Source organism: Haliotis asinina, chromosome 8, assembly GCF_037392515.1.
Source record: "Haliotis asinina isolate JCU_RB_2024 chromosome 8, JCU_Hal_asi_v2, whole genome shotgun sequence".
NCBI lineage: Eukaryota > Metazoa > Mollusca > Gastropoda > Lepetellida > Haliotidae > Haliotis > Haliotis asinina.
The window spans coordinates 54,892,178-54,913,743 of record NC_090287.1 but is presented as its reverse complement, the minus strand read 5'-3'; the positions used below and the strand labels follow the sequence as shown (position 1 = coordinate 54,913,743).

At 40.1% G+C, this 21,566-nt stretch overlaps 1 protein-coding gene across 1 annotated transcript in view; it reads left to right on the top strand.

The window, feature by feature from the left end:
• The first annotated feature begins 3,037 nt into the window (after positions 1–3,037).
• The window catches only part of LOC137294958 (protein phosphatase 1 regulatory subunit 27-like), a 31,890-nt gene continuing 13,361 nt past the window's right edge, over positions 3,038–21,566 (top strand). Inside the window, exon 1 of the mRNA XM_067826189.1 lies at positions 3,038–3,933. Coding sequence (XP_067682290.1) covers positions 3,762–3,933 — 172 coding nt within the window. The 5' untranslated portion in view covers positions 3,038–3,761. The remainder of the gene's footprint in view (positions 3,934–21,566) is intronic.

Sequence of the window (21,566 nt, the reverse complement as noted above, 5' to 3'; positions counted from 1 at the left end):
AGCACACCATACATGGTGTTTGTACTAACCTTCCCGAGTTGCTTGTCGTGTGAGAAGTCATTGTGCTCGGTTGAACAGTTTGAACACTTCTCTTGGAGTAAGCCATATACTTGAATTATCACCCACATTACTTCAGGCATGCAACGGTTGACGTGGCGAATAAAAGGGGGCGATACCTTGAGGAAAATATTAACACTTACGACGCGAAGCCATTCCTGTTTCAGATAAAATGTGCCTGTTATTTGCTTCTTTTGTAATATTGGTAAGTTTAAATGTGGAGCTGATGAGGTGCATTTGAGAACAAAGTGACTGCGTTAACAGTCGTCTTGGTCACGTGTCGTATATCACAAACCACCTATGGATTGTCATACCTATATTTTTCCGTGTTTCAATCCTTTGCGTCATGCTTGCTCAACAAATGATTTTAGAACAATAAGTCTTTGAAGCTATTTAAAAATATAATGTCAGCATATGGGATAATTAATGCTGTATGCCTTGAATAAATCTTGACTGTCCAAGAATCGATCACTGTAACTCTTGGGTAGGTTTTCATGCGTAACGTGCATGAGAACAACGTGTCAGTGGTCGTAAAATGATGGTGATGAATGACGTTGACGAGGAAACGTCAGTTCGTTTCCACTTTGTCATGCATATCACTAGCGGAAATTGAGATTGATTAAGGTGTTATGAACACATTTTTCTTTGCTTTACATACTTATGAACTGTGCGTTGTGTCCTCTGTGAAACTTACATAAAGGTAATGTAGGTAAACTAAACTTTTGACATGTACTTCTTTAGCGGTATTAATTTAGCGATTTAGCGGTATATGAGATCGTTATAAATTGTAGTACTTGTTATATGATTGCTATTGGCATGTGTACATTTCACTCATGAAGGAAACAGTTTAGATATATTGAACAAAGTAATAGAGACCTGTTTGTTCATATACACAAAGAACGAATAAAATTATTAAACCGTCTTCTCTTTTTAGTATTAGTTTTTAGTGACAAATGTCACTCACGAAAAGAAAGGATTCTGGGTCAAATATAAACATGTAAAAGAATACTAGAAATAACTGACGTCTAGTTTCAAAACAGAATTCACGCATCCTGTTGAAAATTGCAAATCTCCTAGTTTTGTCTGCTAATTGTGTGGTATGATCCGATATACTTATATACATTTGTTTAAGGCTATATGCGTCTTTCGTTACCTATTGGTAACTCACTAAAGAAGCACAAAGTACATTAAAACGGGCAGTAGATTAAACGGTACACTAAAACGGGTTCTAGGTATGAACGGTACACTACAACGGGCACTAGGTATGAACGGTACATTAAAACGGGCACTAGGTATGAACGGTACACTAGAACTGGCAGTGGGTTGAGCGGTACACTAAAACGGGCACTAGGTGTGAACGGTACACTAAAACTGGCAGTAGGTTGAGCGGTACACTAAAACGGGCACTAGTATGAACGGTACACTAAAAGGGACAGTAGGTGGGAACGGCACACCGTTCATGAACCGAATAGCTTGTGTCAAGCATCAGTCTAATTTCGCTAACGAAGCAAATCTGTGTTAAAAACAGTATCAGATATATTTACTTGGTTCCATCTATTGTAACAAAGTATGTGGACATATTACCTATCAAGGGTGTTATACACAAAGCCATATTCCCTCACATATATTGCCATATGGTTGGTTATATGTCAGTGACGATTTCGTACTCAGTACGACCCTTGTGACTGGTATAGGCGTCATAATGACAGGAAGTCGCCTATATCCGTGCTATAATACAGCCAATTATTGATACAGAACACGTGTGGAGGTAGTTAACATTCAGACGCCTTCAGATGTGATGACATGGGGGTTGCCATACTTACACAGGATGCAGAGATGTGCAGAGGTATATACATGTTTTATTCTTCAGATCTTATGAAGAGACTTACATACTTTTCTTGTATGTTTTTGTTATGCTCTTTTGTATCTCATCAGATATAATGACGAGGTTTGTCATACTTACATTGAGACACAGATATGCAAAGGTAGATAGCACCCTATCCGTCACCAAGAGACTTGTCATACAAACATAAAAAAACAGAGATGTGCACAGGTAGATACATGCTTTATTCTTCAAATGTAACGAGGAGACTTGTCATATTTACATATCACACGCACATGCTCAGAGGTAGGTACATGCTTTATCATTTAGATGCTATGAAGAGATTTGTCATACTTACATATCGCAAACATATGTTCAGAGGCAGATACATGTTTTATCCACCAGATTGTTTGAAGAGACTTGTCATACTTACATATGATATGACACACATATGTTCGGGGGAAGATAATGCTTTATCCTTCAGATGTAACGAAGAAATGTATTTTCTTTCTTTTTCATGCTATTGGTATACTGTTACATTTTTGTATATTTGTACATACCATAAACATTGGTTATGTGTCAGTGACATGGCTGTGTAACCGAGGGGTGAAAGAGTTGGTTTACCAAATTTGAGAGCCTGATATATTTGCCCATATATTTTCAGAGTGGAAATACAATCATGATTATATATTGTCGTTCACATGCTGGAAGAGTGTTATCAACGGTGTGAAAATCAGTGGACTAATACCTATGGTGAAACTAAATTTAAAAGGATAGTGGAAGATTCTGCCATTATAATGCCATTAAACTTTAAGAAATCACAAAAAAAAATTAAACCATGTTTTACTGTGTTTTTAGATTTTGTACGTTTACTGCTATTCCTGTCAGTTTTGCTACCAGATAATGTTTATTTATGTAATACGTAATAACTGATGCTTGTGTTTGCAATGAATTATGCATTGTGCCACTGTTTCTATAATTAACCCGTCAAAGCTTTTAGCAGTCTGTGGGCTCATATGGTACTCATAGTGTCAGAAGCCATCAGACAGTCTTGAAGCGACCAATCAAATTCATTATTACAAGCACCCTAGCCAATAGTCATCCTTGTAAGTAGCGTCATGGCTGATTTGTTTTACAACCAAGTATTGGATTTCTTGCAGCACAGAGAAGCAGCGAGAGCGGCATTCCCGCGCTACATAGGATGTCAGTGTTGACACACGTCTCGAGAAGAGCTCGCTAACTTTGAGTAAGTTGAACACTGAGCGCTGATCGTTTTCCGTTCTCCGCGTAACAGAACAGCTTTGCGGTGCTACAGGGAGAGTATAGAGACAGCAGTGTTTGTGTATTTGGTGGCATCTGCCGTATAGGAACACCGGAGAGTAGCCTTGATAGCGCGGGACAGCTATCTTACTTTCACACTGAGGGTCTGACAGCTGTACAGGAGGGTCCAGCGCATCGTAACCTCGTGGCTGGAGAGAGTGGTGTTTACAAAGATCCATAATTGAAGATATACGCGCATTGTGCGCGGAGTGTTTATATCGAGTGAGTGTACTCGTTGGATATTGCAGAAGCTTTAGCGATCGAGTGCAGTCGGGAGTCTAAGCGCTGTGGAGAGAGACTAGCTAATTAAGCAACTCGCTTGCTGATATTCCATCACGGCTTTCGATTTGGTTCTGTAGCAGGAATCAGCTGATCGCTTTGTGGAGACGAAACAAAGAACAGTGCTGCCAATGTCGCTCCTTGCAGGAATCGAGTATTGTGTTACGGTGTGGTGAATATCGGTGGAAATACACCAGCGTGCAGTGCTATCGACTTGAGGAGGAGAATACAGGCGTTTAGCCTGACCAAATAGCCATTGTCCGTTTATTGTCTCTGAGGGACAATGAGTCGAAGGGCTAGTTTGTTAGCTAAACAGAATAAGTGTAAACCCAAAGTTCGATTCCCGGATGAATTGGTGTTTCTGGATAACATAAAGGAGAATGATCTGAATGCTGTTAGTACGATGTTGCGGCGAGCATCGCTCAAGGTCAACATCAACGAAATCAACGATGTTGGTAAGTACACTTTCTCGTCGACGTCTTCACTCGTAATATTCTACATTTTCAGCGTTTTTAAACTACATCTTACAATGGGAATGGATGTATTGATCGAATCTTTCTTTATATCCCCTGGACATATATCACCAGCTCACATGGACATCCGGTATTCACGGTATTATAATAACAATCGTTATTGTAATGCATGTAATAACCTCTTTGTTGTCATCATCATCATCATCATCATCATCATCATCATCATCATTATCATCATCATGATGGTCATCAAGTTGGAATGCCCCATCTGGTACCATGAATATCAATACTTGTATATATCATTGTATATCACCATAATATATACCTTCATTTCTTTATCCTCATTATAACTAGTCAGCGTCTTATATATTATAATTATTAACATAATTATTTTCAGGTTACTGAAGAGTTCATACCATCATCTGTAGTGTTACAATACATAAACTGCGATTTAATAATGTCAATATCAATTCATTTTGTCTCATTTTGTCATTATCATAAACATTATTGTCATCATCTTCATCAATATCTCTATTACGATCATCATTAGGTAATATCGGGAAGATCATTTGTGATGTACTTTGTATGTTTTCTGACTCAAGTTATTAACTACTGTGAGTGAACCGTATAATTACTGATGTCACAATACAACGTCACGAGTGCACCTTGTCACATGTATTGTAATCTGCCAGGCGTAATAAATCCTGTAGCAAAATACACACACACTTTCTGACCTAATTATAACAACAGACACGTTTTCTGACCTAATTATAACAATAGACAAACGCTACTGTATTCATAACGTCACAAAGTAACCACCCACTTCCACAGACAATTATGAATCGGCATGAAAAATACACCATGTGTTTTGCATCAAATTAGTCTGGCATGTATTTATGTTGACAGCGTCTACATCGTGTATTAAAAATGTCGATAATGACGACCTCGTTAACTGGCGTGAAGTAAACGATGCCGTGTTGTCGAGGTTACCAGTAAATACATTTTCATACTCAAAATCGAAAGTACAGCTGTTTTCATTTGAAAACTAGAAGTAACTGATATGATATTTACAACTATATGCGTTGTGAAGAAAGAAACTAAACAGCTGTAAGATATCTTGTAAGGATTACGACTATATACTGATGGGTGAAAGAAAGGGAACGACATCACTTTCATTATGTCGAAAATGAGAGACGATAAAGATAGGTACGAATATATACTAATTGAAGAATGATATGGAACGAAACGGAACGGTTACTGAGTAATACTTAATGTGAAAGTTACAACTATATACTTTCTGAAGAAAGAAACCAAATGGAAACAACATGAACGTATTTGATGTTGGGATGACGACATCTTCTGACAGGCGAAAGCAGGAGAAAGGTATCACGCTCGTGACCACGAAGTTAAAGACAAGAAGTTTTTGAGATAACAGTTCCGACATTGTTCTCGTGTATCTTGCCTATCAACATCTGGAGTAACTTTCACACAAGCCGTGTATTAGGTTCCACGTACTGTGAAGTGGAAATATATACACAAAATACTGTAAATGTCCAATTAAGAACATCAGTTGCTAGTTGTTGTTTCAACCTATGAACTTTTTCAGTAACTGAGTGAGATCAGAGATCATAGAATCTCACATCGTCTGATACTCAACTCAACCTTTTTGTCATGACCATCAAAGGGGTTCGTGATTATTGTATTACGCCGCATCCGGAAAACTGCGACTATTGCAGAGGCCCATGCATGTCCGACAAATTGTTTAATTATCCGGGACAGGTAACAAAATAGCCTTACCCCAAGGCTGTTAAGTCCGTGAAAGTATAGCAATTCTATCATTTAAAGAGACAAATCTAAATAGTACTAAGGAAGCCAGCCTGTTACAGAACTTTTTCGAAATTGACATTTGAAATATGAATTATGCACATCTCACACAACCCTTCAGCCACAGAGAGTCATTTACTATATGTGAAGCCCATAAAACGGCTGCGTATGTGTAAGTATACCATACTCATGACGTCATGAATAAATAATAGAATCGAGTTTAGACCTACTAATACCTCTATGGACACAAAGTGCAATGTCCTACCCTTTATGTTACCTGAGACATGCCTCTGAAATTGACTTGGGGCCTTCCTTTGTCTTGTAAAACACGTGTTGCGGTCTACCGGTGTTGTCTCCAAGCAAACAGTGTATTTAAAAAGGCCATTAGGCTATTTATCTTCATCTTAACTTCATATTACAGAACACATTAGCAAGCAACAGGTTAGCGGATCTGTAATCCTTGAAGGAGATAACTTAGCGAACAGATTAGCAACAGCTGAAGGAAACGTTAAAAAATGTCAGTCAGAATTTAGAACTTGTCACTTGTTGGGAACGTACATGATGATGATCTATTGAGACCAGTGACATCAATGGTTGTCAACAAAACCAGTTTGTTTTGTCTGTCTTTGTGAGAAGGTTTCTGTTCAGAGACAACATTGAAGCTAGGTTATTGTAACAACCTCCTACAATTTACATAAATTCTATTTATCTTACCATACACCCATATCCTTGTCAATATAAACAACGTGAACTATTTGCTAAACAAACCTCACAGATCTTTTTAGATCAGGAAAGCAAACACAAGAAATTCATTCTTGAAACATCTGATCATTTTAAATAGGCTTTCCTATTAATTTCATTCAAAATCACACATGGATCCACGTCTTGTTTCTTTCAGTGGGTTTGAAGAACGGAGAGGAGTATTATTTGTCACGGAGAGGAGTATTGTTTGTCACGTGACTAGCATTCTTGTAATTTTTATCACAGTTGGAAGTGACCAGGGTGTGATGAAGGATGAGCCGGAACAGCTGATAGTACAACATTCATACAACAGATCATTTCTCACGTTGTACTTTTGTGATGAAGTCAGGGTTGTACAAAGGTATTTGGTTTGAACAGGGAGTTCTCAATGTTCTGCTTTAACATATTCCGTAAGCAGTATTGAATTTGGGTTTTTGTTTCAAAATTACATCCCCAAAGCATGAAAGTTGGTAATTTTCATCTGCATTCCTTGAACACGGTGCCAATGAAAAGTACATCTCATTGCCAAGTGTTGATTCAGAAGCTATGGAAATTTTGGAGGGCAACATGTCTTATTTTAGAAGAAAATTACATTTACACTATTAAAAAACATTTAGCTATGAATGGCAAAGCACTTAACTGTTGTTTCTATTTTGTTTTGCACGGCAAAACATTTTTATTTGTTTTTAATTATGTGTACATTAGTTACAAACAATAACATGACAAATGTAACTGACAGCAAAAAAAAACGTATAGTGACAATGGTTTAAGACCAAGTACATATTCCATGGCATTGTTCCGAAATAAACGGTAACAGGCCTGCAGATCGGAAAGTATGTGTGGCAGTAGATCCAAAGAATGGATGGTAGTGGGTTTATCTGAGAGCACGACTACCTTATGCTAAAGTTGTAATTGTTCACAAAACACAATTTCTCCGTGTGTTTACTGTTCAATATGTTCGTGTCAAGTCCGTGCCTCTTCACATTGATTTATATTATTAACGTAGCAGGCCTTAATGTTCATAAGATCAGGAAAACTTTCACCATTAATATGTACCTACATGCAAACGTTATAATTCACAAACAAACCATCATCCATAATTGTAGGGCTGTCAATTACCATATCCACCACCCATGACACACTGATTATTGCTATGTAAAATATGGGTGTTCTTCCAACTATCCAGCAGCATATATAGCCCTTGTCTTGTTCTTCTTGAACCGTATGCGCAGTGCATTACCATCTAAACGTTATTTGCTTGCAATGTTTTCCCTCTTAAATTAAAATCCATACTAAACTCATTACATCAAAGAAAACACCACCCATAGTTGCCAATCAAGCATCAAACAGAAGATGATTAAGGTTTAAATATAACCACGGACACTATATATCGACTGCGCGGCTACGTCAGGAGTGCACTCGATCAATGAAGGATGAACTTTTACCCCATCTGCTGGTGTTCCCTTTCATCTCCGACTAAACATTCACATGCTTGTTTGAGTAGTCTCACCTTGACCGGCGAGACTCTCCACGTACGTACGTGTCCAGATCTTCTCGGCTACCAATTACTCCTTTCATTTATCTACATATCCAGGGGAATTCCACGGTCAACCAGATCGTGCTTCTGTAATGAAATCTGAATCGATCGGATGGATGTGCGAAATCTCCAGCAACGTTGGTGGCGTGGAATGGGAGGGTCAGATGATGGCTCAATCTGCTCGAGTAATGTCCATGTACACTTGACCAGTGGACTGTGAAATGGGAAGATTATTGGGCGGGGAAATTGGTTTATGGTCCAGTTATTGTCATCTGCCCTTCCGAGACATGTAAAGGATGGGGTTGATCATGATACTGTACTTGAGGAGACACCTGCCTCTTTATATTCCTGGGTACTTCCTGAATATGTTCCTCAATGGGTTCCCAAAAGTGAGCTGCTTGGTATCGCCAAGTATCAAAAGGGTCTATCGGTTAAAACGATCTCTCGTCACCTCTACGGTAGGAATTCGATAGACTAATGCTATATAAATGTATGATTTTTCTTGTAACAAACTAACACATACAAACTGAAAAGGCGCCCCAGGTAGACCAGACATTCGGAGAAATCTGACTTTAAGGCTTAGCTTTGCAAGGTGGGGTTGGCCGTAGGGAATATTATGTGATGCAGGGACTGTGAGACAGACTAGAAATTCGACTGTGGTATTCCTGGAAGATGGGTAGAATCATACTCACTCACCCACACGCCACACACCTCAGCAACACGTAACTATTGATATTTTATACATTTAACAGTCAACTAAAACGTAGTGAAACCGAACTTTGGTATTTTGTTGGATAGTAGGCCACTAGCACCCTTCGGTGATAGTAACAGCCTATTTGGAGGATCGGCAGACTTCCATATAGTCGGTCCTGCAGTAATAGTTGTCACATATGCATACATCATAATGTCTAAGTCTGCGTTTAAAGAAGATGCGACCCCGTGTCAAGAAAAGACAACAGCTAACGTTATTTGATAATAATACCTGGTGTGGGGTGTCTTTTAGAAAGTCGGTAACGAACAATTTCGATGTCTAGAGTAGAGTTTCAGATGTTCAGCTCACGGCTTAAGGATCTGCCCCAGATTTAAGCGCAGGGGGGAACATGATCTTTACAGCGAGTTATAAGATGATGGGAGGATGTAGGGCGGTGTTATCGTCAGTCCTGCTTTGAAGATCATATTCCTGGTAGATGGTGCGTTGCACTATCTAGTAATATCTAGGTAGGCCATAGGGTATGCTCAAAACGTCAGTTTCAAAATTAGTTTAGGATTCCGGAACTGAGAGTTGCAACCATCACAGCGAGTCAGTCTCACAGTTCGTCAGTCCTGCTGGTCATTGGACTGGCTGGTCCAGACCATGTAGTTGAAATACTGCAGAGTGCGGCATAAACAACAACCGAAGAACCAGAGTTCTTTATCCAGCCTTTTCTGTAATGTAAAGTCTCCAACCGAGGCAAATCCCACGCCTCATTTGGGCTCCTGTTTAGAATAGTATTTTTCATTGAAAATGATATGATAAGAAACTAAGCGTTCATCTATCTTCATGGTCTGTTTTGAAAATTCGCCTCCGAAGTAGTGATCGGGATACCACCGTGAAGATCCGAGTTACAGATGGCAAACAATGCATGTTGTAATATCGGGTTGTCAGGCCCGTAGACTGTGTATCGCATTTCGAAAGTGGAATTCGATGCCTATGATAACGAACACCCAATAGCATTTACAGAATTAAAGATGAAATCCATCTCCAAATCAACCCAAACGTGTAATGGGATTTGGATATTAAGATGAATTGCACATTGGTAAATTCGCATGATACACAGAAAACCTTTTTCGATTCCCGACATGTGCACTAATCTCGACATGAGTGCAGACATATGGTGAGCCATACTCTGTAGAGTGGGGCGCTATTACACGAAGAAGAATCCCGCTCACAAATAATCCTCGGTTATCCAGTTTTATCTCCATTTTGTCAGGATGAATGACCTTGATCCATTCGTTACCATAATTCGTTTTAATCTGATTATCCTTGTTAAAAATAATTATGCTAAACATAATTATCACATTAAATAACTGTTGCAAAAGAAATTCTGTTTACAGTAAGTAGACAGACTAAGACAGTTACGTCACACTGAGACGAAGATAGCACTTATCACAACAGCATCAAGACCTGATAAACGGATAATCGAGGTTCCTTTCTTTCCCACAAGCACCTAATCTAGCTGCAGCTGTTTATGGAGAACCTGCAGCTGGCACAGGTGGTAACGCAATATGGCGTAATTTGGAAATCGGACACAGCACAGCCTTACAGTGTTTACGTTGGGAACCTTGAATGTGTTGTGATGTAACACAGATGCACTTGGTACAATGGCTCTACAGGTGTATGTACAGCCAGGAGTAAGCACTCTCCGACCTTTGGGAGACATAGACAAGGGGTTGGAAACAATCAGTAGATCCATGAGGTCCACTGAGTAATCAGGGATGATGGGGATGCCGCCGAAGAACATGTGGATTATTACTATACTGTTTGTTATGTGCTCAGTAACATCTGCACGTGTTCGTTTTGTTTTGTTTATTGCTGAACTCTGCACTCAGCAATATTCCAGCTATATGACGTCGGTCTATATCTAATCGAATCTGGACAAGACAAGAGATTGACATCGTGAGCATCGGTCGACGCATTTTGACATGTTTCGCCAAATCACCGACCATAATCCATTAGACTCTTACAACAAGCATGGATTACTGCGTGAAGACTTGTTCTAACATTGTGGTAGCCCATGCAACTCTAGATTATGTTGCAAGTCTAGATTTTCAGTTTCAGGCGGATGATGAAGAAAGTGTCAGGGCTCTTTTTCATAAAATCATTTCTTTTTATTATGAAATGTTGTCATTCCAGAGACGAGTTGTCAGCCTATATGATAGATTATACTCACCTCCCCATCTCCCTATTTTTTAAAATGATAGCACAAATCCTTTTACCGTACGCAAATGGCTTTGAGGTAATATTTATTACTGTTTTGAAAAAATATAGTTTCTAAGACATTATGAATTATTTCTTTATCTCCCGAACAGTTAACAAAGCTGGAACGCATTTAGCATTAAATATGAATTGTGTGAAATGGGTTTATACTGGCAGATAATTGTAATCAGTGAATTTAAACCTTTGCCCGACTATATGTGGCATCACGTCTGTAGAAAACGCAGATGCCCTTGTTTTTTGGTAAAGTCCTGTTTAGGTGACCTACTTCCATATAAAAAGTTAACCCCTCACCGCAAACCACGGGAAAACGGAGCTTTAAAAAATATTGATTCAAGTACAGGTCGAAGGCTCTTCGGCCTCAAAGGATACATCGGAAAAAAACACTTTTTTATAACTACGCATTGCTGTGCAAAGACCCAGTGGAATTCAGGACTGCTTGACAATGTTTTCCCTGAGTGTCCTCTATAAACATCACGACAGATTATGCTTGAGTTAAAATTTACCACCATACAAGACCAGCCTAGGGGATGCATTCTAATTACATTTGGGTTCAAATCATCATCAACGTTAACTGTATTCATATGTAATGTTTGTCTAAAAATACGACATATGTATATACATACGGATTGTAGATCCCCGATTCGCGTTTCTTTCGATTTGGTCTTCTCGCTGCCATCTTTGTGGTGCCAATGTTGATGTCATTGTTCCCTAGACTTGCACAGTCCTCTAAGGAAATAACTATTTGATTGAATGAATTTTTGAAAGAGATATACCTAACATACTGGCGTCCTTAGACTCTTATCGAGACCTGCTAGACTGACAACTAGTCTCGTAAATGAACATATTGTACAAATAAAAAAAATCATAACTAAAATTATTCATAGTCAATTGTTTACAAATACCGAATATAATGAAAAAGAGCCCTAAGACTTTCTTCAAACTATGGAAATCTAGACTTGCCACATATTCTAAACTTGCGTGAGCTTTTTACGACATATTTGCTTCAGAGTCAGTATAACAGCCTGCGAGACCTGCCTGTTTAAAGGATTGAATTAATTTATTATCATTGACTAAGTATTCAGTGGAGCAAGGCTTCATGTTTCCGACTTGTCATCAATGCTCAGCACACAGCCTTGGAACAAAGCTACATGTTCTTGACTCAACGTCACATCCAATAAGATTAGACGAATGAAATCAGGACCCGAATTAATTTCTCATCTGTTTTGTTGACTGCCACAACGCCCGACTCCTAATCAGATGATTTATTCAACTTCGTGTAATGTATTTAACCATTAGTTCCTCTGGGCAGCCTGCTCACAGCTTTTATAGTCCTGCAACAACAGCCCGCCGCCAGCTCAATTATATGGTTCTTCCATTAAAGATGTGCCAGATAAGATGTACATGTAGTGTGCTATCATCTTAGTTGACCTATATTCATCCGCATCAAAGGATCATTAATACACTTGAGTTCCTGTGGACAGCAGTTCCAAATGTTGTGGCGTCTGACATTATTGCTTCTGATGTAAAGTCGGTCAGTTGTTTCTGGAATATTAACGATCAACCTTCATGCCCCACATCGTAATGAGTAAAGTGTGGAAGCGGTAGAACCAGATGGCGATGACGTTTACGCGCGATTTAGGAGTCATGTGGACTTACACCTAAACAGGGTGCTTTAACGGTAGAACAGAACCCATGTACTAGGTGTTGTGACCGAACACACGTACCTCCGGGCCACCCGATGATGTCACGTTTGAGATATTTGTTTTGTTGGCGATGTCGTAACGAATACTTGGCAACGTCGGAGTTAATCTTCCTCTCCGTGGTTCTTTCCTAGTCAAACATTTTGTTTGATTAGCAAGTTGTTTGATAGTTTGAGATCAAACCACGCTTATACCTTCTTAACCTCTTTTACACAGGCAACAAACAAGCCACCTCATGGCTGTACCATTGACGGATTCGAGTTTTCAACACTGTCAACTATATTAATGAAACACACACATATTATACGTTTCATTGTTTTGAGGACCAGGTTCGATGTATATAAAGCTTATATAAAGGACAAAACAAACTCGTTTCACCAGTAACAAACAATGCGCATTTTAACTAGACGAACGCTTATGTTAATGCATAATTAACTGGCGTTGTTTTGGTCTATAGTATTACAGACCATGGCGGAAGATAGACTTGCACGAGTCACTAAGGCAACAATTAATAGTTAAAATGATAATTCCCTACAATTATACGCAGACTGTCCGCTTATCTAAACTTGCCTATATGAAGGATAGAATGACTACATGTATACATCCAAGGGTTTAGCATTTAGTATAGCCTTGGGGCAAGACAAGATGGCAGAGGTAACGTCGAGGTTCGGGGATTGATAGACTAACGTTTAGTCTCTGAATATACATAATTGTATAGTGACAAATAAGCCCATTTAAATTGAAAAGCAGCCCCGCTGACTTGAGAGATTCCTGAACCTGTGGAAATGTTGACTAGGTAGAGAAACAAGTGGTTATGGGATTGTGAGACAGACCAGGGATTTGTGTGATAGAACTGATTCAGAACCTGTCCTGATGATAGCGCAATACCCGTGCACGCCCATCAATTACCCGCAGATATAATTCCCCAGCCCCTCCCTAGTCCCGACCCCTGGGACTGAGATATCTCTTGAAGTAACATTGAATGACGCTCCTCGTGTAGTTCTCATGATATGGCCCGACAACCTGCAGTTATATGAGCGGGTGTTAGATGATACCTGACGTGTCAGGAACAGTGCTATCTCGAGGGAGGATTAGAATTTCTGATTCATCCAATTGTGGAAAAAGTATTACATGTAAACTAGAGCGACAAAATATAGTAGTCAAAGCTGTGCATAGAACTCACGATTTTTCTCATATGATGTTATTAGAACAGAACTGCAGTTAAGATACGTTGATTATTTTGAAGCCTTTTGAATAGAATATTAACATAGTGACTGAGCTTTTGGCAATATGTCGTTACCAGAAATGTGCCTCACAGACTGTGCCTATGTAGGTAACATTGATCAACAGTTAATAAAATGTTCCAATTTTCTTTAAGCTCCTATGTTAATTTGTCGACCAGTGAGTAAGTTCTATTATATGTCGCTTTCCAGCAATGTCACGGCGGGGGACACCAGGAATGGTCTTCACGAATTTGTACCCACATGGGGAATCGAACACGGGTCTTCGGCGTGGCGAGCAGACACTTTAACTACTATGCTACATCACCACTGCCTCGACCTGTAGTGATACAGTGATAAAGTGGTTCGTCTGTCATGCCGATAGGTCCGGGTTCGATTCCGAAATGGGTAAGCTTTCTTCCCGTTTCCCCCGCGGTGATATTCTTGGAACAGTGCTAAAATCTGATTCAAACCCTCGTCTTACGGAGGCCTTCTTTTATGTACAGTATCCATCTGCACTCACCAGGTGGACGCTGTGAGGGCTGTTCTGTTTGTGTTAACATGTTATGGTACACTGTTTCTCAGTACCATAATATTCAACATCGACACTGACAAAAACATGCCTGTGCCGCAGTGGATGTTCCACACGTCAGATGACTTCACATCTCGTGACTTGATGACAACGCGCTATAGTACAAAACTAATCGTCTGTAACCATGACAACGCGCGCTAAGCAGTAGAATTAGAAATACAAGAACAACTGCAGTTGGAACTAAGAAAACGACTGATAGTTTATGATTAAAGATGTCAATTGCACTGTACAGTGCTGTTGCGTGACATGTAATCGTTTCAAGAAATCCACAAAGACCAAGGGGGTTCTGGTGCTTCCCTCTGCCCCACAGAACACGTGTTCATCGAAGATTCAGTGATGAAAGAGCCACTGGACTGTCGGTGGGTCTCTTTGGGAAATGGGGTGCGAAAGATGATTTGATTATCAATGTACATGGCGAGATTGGAAAAGTAGGCCAGCGTATAAAAGAGCTGTGTGGACGCCACGGGATAACGGTACACTGTTGGAATTAAACACGGACTTGTTTGTAGGGCAGGGATTGGGGTGGGGCTGCGAAATATATCTGTACTTGATTGTTAATGGGCGTCTTACTGCTTGCGTAGGGGACAGGTCGTTTTTGTTAGGCTTCATCTTGGACTTGTAGAGGTGGAGGGTTATCCTGAAAGTAAAGCGTGCACACAATGTAAATGGTTTGATGACTGGTCTTTTCAGGTAGAAAATAAATTAGAATGATTTTGGAGTGCACTCAGCCATGTGTCAGGAACTGCGGCGGTTGCAAATATGTGCCTTGTCTGTCTCATAGTCGCTGAACCACGTTATTTTCCCTACTGCCTCGAATCTCTACAATGCTAAAGCCCTAAAGGAAGCAAGTCTAGGTTTCCTCTAAATCTTTTGTCTCCCCTGAGTTCCTTTAGATGAATTTAAATGATGATTTAGAGGATTTGTTTGTTACAATCAATATTATATACACAGAGACTAAGCGTTAGTCTAAAATATGCCCAGTGCGCCCATCTTGGAATCGAACCCCGGCTTTCGGTGTGAACAGAGAATCTTCATCCACAGAGCCACATCACTGATGCTTGGCTTGGGGATTTATTTAACCACCTATGCAGGACAGTGCAGCAGGACAATGTCCTCGTGAACACCAGGTGTCGTCACAGATTTATAGTAATCGGTTTATGTCCTTGAGGATCTGGCTGAGGATTAGTCGTCATCAATCAAGGAGGAAACTAACGGGATCGGGTAGTCAGGCTTGTTAACTGGGCTGACACGTGTCATGGTATCCTATTGGGCACATCGATGTTCATGCTGTTGATCTTTGGTCAAGACTCGATTATATACAGACATGTAGCTAGAATCTTGATGAGATTAAACAACATTCAGATAAACATATAATATATTATTTGGTGTCTGCCCCAGACACGATTATCTGACTGACTGAACACAGCTGAAAGGCGTTAAATGGCAAACAGGCACTACGAATAGTCTGTAATTGTATCGGTGATAGTCAAGATAAGGGATTATTCCCTGCTTTTGATATACTGAATATCACCTAATGTGTCGAGGTCAGAATAGTTGATATATGTTCGAGATGGACGGAGAATGGCTTAAATGTTCGGGAAGCAGAAACCTCCACCCTGTAACGTACATACACTCGTTAGACTTGGCACTGCGAAGCTTTACAGTGCAGTGTTATCCTCAGAATAACGTATGACTGTGCTCTCTTGTCACGGAAGAGAGATATTGAATTTTGTAGAAGTCCAGCATTGTTATCGTCAGACCGCCATCAATAATATATTCCTTTCAGTAATATTAGTTTTGAAATCGATCGGTTCCCGTCTCAAACAGTAATCACGACGAAAGTAACCTTTTTTGTAGTACAGATTAACCCTTTCGGCATCTGATTTAGTATGAATTTGGTAAGATTTGGTTTCTCTACGCTGGCAGAAATATACTCTGTAGTAGACAGACTATTAAGAACGGAGGGGAGATGGGGTAGCTGTTTACATAGTCTGTCATACAGACCCTGCAGCAAATATATCCAAGAAAGCCCATGTAAGTCTAGAAAATGAGACTAGTCTAGATTCCCATAGCTTCTGAAAATGAGGGAAGTCTCAGGGCTCCATTTCATGTGTTTATGTTTTTTACTATGAAGTTTGTTCGGTTAAATATGTTCATTTCAGAGACTAGTCTACTGTTTACAAACCAGTTCGACATTCGAGCAGGACAGCTCGGCTGTAAATAATCATGTCTGTACCAGGTAATCCGGTGATCGATACTATGAGCACCAATTCTGGATGTTGCTGTTTGGTGGCCAGCATGACCATTCGCTCACGACCAGCGGTTCCTTCATAGGCTGCCTCACTGTCCTTCCAACCAAAACTTTCTGTGAAAACCCCAAAGTTCAACTTACTTATTTACACGAGCACAAAAAGACTAATCGCAGTAGCTATTGGTTGAAGTTCAGTTAGCATTGTGAACAGTTTTTATTACAGTTTGGAACTTGTTTATTGAACTGTGCATGGTTTGCAGTTGTTTATGTTATAGATTTGTGAAATGTTCGATGGTGAACCCGTTTTACATTCTCTGAACATGCTCCAAAAATGCACAGAACACTTTTTCTTGAAAACAGCTGTCCCAGAAGCAGCCATTCTTGTTTACAATGTTTCTAACGCGTAGGAATACATCAGAAGCAAGAGGTCACGGCTGGGGGATCCAGTAGAGGTCACAACACGCAGTTCAACCGTAATGGTGTGTAATGGGTTTGACCTTGTTTAACATCAAAGACTTGAGATAGAGTGCTCCCTGCACCCCCAAGAGATATCATTCCCCAAGAGATATCATTTCATGTTATCTAAAGAACTCGTTAACTTATCAGCCTTGTTGTATTCGTTGTCATTGGGAAGCTGTCTCTATCACCAGCATACATCTACTGTGTTGGGAGCATTGCGATGGTGTGAAGCGTCACCGAGCAGATGTATCTGATCTCTGCATCGTGTTTTCATTACGAGCAGACGACCTTCCTGAGAAGGCGTTATCAGACGTTGTTTGTGTCGGGGTGAGGAACCTGGTGAAAAGACGGACTTGTTGTGACAGGGAAACATCTGTTTGGCAAGAACGCGTACGTCAGAGTTGGGGTACTGTACGTAATTCGGATGAAGAAGTGACGTATGGGAGTTTAGTTGTGATTAGACAGACAGTTTGGATATGTGGCTGTTTATTTTCTGACCTATGTCCCCCATGACTGGTTATGACTTAAGTTTGTGTTCTATCGCCGGGTACAGTGTGTGAAACAGTTCACTGTCGCGATGTTAATGGGTATTCTCTGAAAGCGGCGTAAAATCATACTTATTCATTCATCACAACTCCTGAAACTACAGGAAGTGAAAGGTCGGTGGTTCGAGCCCAGGACGCGCCATACCACAAAACGTAAAAATTTGGTGTTTGTTGTACCCTGCCTCCTATGGTAGCGACTCCTGACCCCCAAGGAAGGGAATGCGCCTATATAGGCGCGGTCTTCGTATACATTTCACTCAGATCGCCTCGGCTCGTTCCGGCTTGACTCGGGTTGAACACATCGTCGACTCCATCATAGACCAACGTTTAGTCCCTGAATGTATTATTTTGACAGTTACAAATAGACCCATTTAAATTAAAGGAGCCCCAGTAAAAGTGAACGTGAGGAAATCTAGACTTGCTAATTTAAGGCTTTAGCATTGCAGGAAGGGCCAGGCAGTAGGCAAAAATAATGTGGTTCATCTACTGAGAAAGACTAACTTCACAACGAAAGCGAGAACATGTTCTGTCACTCTGTCACGTGACGAGCCACCAGTGAGACTGGCAACATGATGTCTTGCCATGTGTGTAATGATGTACGGAGTAGCGGGCGTTTTGGATGCTGGTACACAGAGCATCAGTGATGGGAACATCATCCTTGACAACAGAAGTGAGTTAAGCAGCCCTAGATCTGATCTGGGAGGCAGTATCAATGAATACCGCATATGTCACACGTGCCAAGGGAGACGAATATAATTGCACCCTTGAAAAACAATCATTTTAACGCCTCCAGGGAATGGGAAATGTATGTTTTTTAGAAAACGCACATGTAATGACAACTCCACCGATGCACACATTAACCTTGGGAAGACGCCATGTCTATTCTTGGGTACTGTAGTCATATATTCACTGCGTAATTTATTCAGAACAGATGTAAGTCTTCGTAATAAGATTAGTCTGTTGAACGGAGGTTCGAGTCTCGCACTTGTTTTGGCAACTCTAACCGTGAAATGACTGAAAAACGCTTTCAGACTCACGGTGCTTGCCCCTCCTAAGTGGGACGGTCGGGTAGCCTAGTGGTTCAGGTGTTCGATAACCACGCCTTAAGTCTTGGTTCGAATTCGATCGATACAATTATATGTTAAGCCGTTTTCTGATGTCCCTATCGCGCATTTGCTGAAACCATTAAAAATATAAAACAAAAACAGCCCGATTAAAAAGAAAACAAAAACACGTGCTCACCCCACCATCCCAAAACATATTAAACTTTACAATTTTCGTGTGATAAAAATGTGTACTTAGAAAAGTAATTTCAGATATTCGTTCAAATAAACTTAACATGTTTTCAAACTCATCTATTACGATAAAAGTTAAATAAACAAACCAAAATTTGTAACGCAAAGAATCCACCAAACCACCCTCAAAACTCAAAACTCACCCCGCTAAAATATTTTAAACAACCCGGTCCTCAGTAGACGCAACATCCTTCTGACTCGGCGGACGACGTTGTAGCGCTGCCAAAGACGCATACGCGTGGAAGAAACGACTCTCTCTAACAGATGCAGACCCTGAGGTTAAATGATAAACAGTTTACATGATGTATTGGTAAACAAGCATATAACATTTCAATGTTAAGCCGTTCTCAGGCTATTACATAACGCTATCTCCTTCCCGTGGGCGTCTTTTTACCTCGTCGTGATGACTGCGCGGCAGATCTTGCCGATACGACATGAATGACGATGGTATCGTGTTTAATCCATCTTATTGCAGGGAGCGCGTATGCAAATCGTACAATGTACAGTGTACTCGTACAGAGTAGATAAATACGCTCTGAGATATGTATACTAAAAGGTTAAAGTCGGAGCCAACGTAATCGATGTAGTGGGTGTGTAGATGACATTCCCGTTAGTTCTACAATTCTGCTTCCGCACAAAGGAGCAATTGTTTACTTTGATCTACGAGTGGGCAGTTGGTAACAGAAACTTGTTGAATAGCCTGACCTCGAGACATGCCTGTTTAACACTGTATTAACATGGTTGGGTGGGTTAGTCTTGTGATTAAAGCTCTCGCTTGCCATATCGAAGACCCAGGTTCAATTCTGCACACGGGTACAATTTGTGAAACCCATCTCAGCCCTCCTGTCATGATATTGCTGGAATATAGGAAAGACCGTCGAAAGACCTTACTTGCTCACTCACTGTAGTATTATTTCAACTTTATAATGTGAGTCCCATTGCCCACGACGCTTAAAGACGATGCAATTTGTGGAGGGCCCCGGTAGTCCAACAGCTACGGCGCTCTGCTCTGCAGATCCTCCTTAGCACTTTGTTCGCATCGCAGATATTATGATAGATTACCGACAAAACCGTGATCATAGGTTTTGCTAGAATAACAGCTTGTCTCTGAAATGACCATATTTATAGAAAAAAGATCACGTTAAAAAAATAAAATACAATGAAAAGGAGACCCGAGACATTCTTCATTTTCCAAAGCAGTGGAAATGAGGCGACTTGTCTCATTTTCTAGATTTGCGTGGGCTTTCTTGAATGTATTTATTTTACGGTATATATGACAGACTAGGCTTTCGAAAGATGAAATAAGTTTACTCAAGCATCGCCTTTGGTTCTGTGCTTCATTACGCTGAAAAATGTCCATATAATGATCCGTTAGTCCATTTCACGGGCAACAGTTCCTGAATAAACTGGATTTCAAACTACTCATTTGTGATGTCAGTTACGTTTAACACCTTTTTAGGGAGTCTTCAATGGAAATGGGCATCTGGAAAAAGGAACTATAATACGGTCAACCCGAGCAATTCTAGGCCTAGATTTAAGAAGCTCTCTTAGCGCTAAGATAGTCGTAAGTGCCATTATTAAAATTAACTTATCCTTTACCAACACAGATAGTCGCAATGCTGCAAGTTTAAATGAAGCGATATTTGTCCAATACCATTCAATATTGTGTCATTAAAAGAGTAATGTATATTAAACCTACTGGATGTTAAAAAAAAGAACTTTGTCCTGCGAAGGACGAATATGTGGTTGTGAAACTTCTCCATATGTTCTATTACTAGACGCAGATTGAAATCAGATAAATATGGTTCAGCACATCTTTAACTGCTAAGGGGTGTATCTTGATAGCTCCCTTCTGTGCAATAATTAAAAGTGTAGATATGAAGTGGCTTCATCTGGCGTCAGTTATGGGGCGAAAGTTGGAGGATGAAGGGAGTCAGAGGGATGATGTAAAGAGGATTCACAGATGGCAGCACATCCGAGCTGGTATCAGGCAAGTGGAAATGCGTTCTTTGCATGAACTATTGACCTACATTTGTTAGGGCCATTGGAAGTAATTATAGCACTTTGTCCACCATCCTAGAATATATTAAAACATACATACTATATACAGTTTGTTACATGTACGATAGATAACAAACTACCCCCTGCCGAAAAAAAACAAACAAAAACCAAAAACAAAAAAACCCAAAAAAAACCAAACAAGCAAAAAAATATATAAACGAAATAAAACAAAACAAAAACAAAAACAAAACAGCAACAACAACAAAACAACAAACCCATATTTCTGCTGAGTGGGCAGAGGAGATTTTGATGAGACCACATGTATCAGGCGTCAAAATGCCAAATACGGTCACCCATCCACAGACTCTCTGCTCTCGACTTCAGCTGGTTTGTCATCTGCACTCTATGCACAGGACCACCCCAGCTCAGTGTGTGTATTTGTCTATGTGAAGATGTATGCATATAGTATGTTG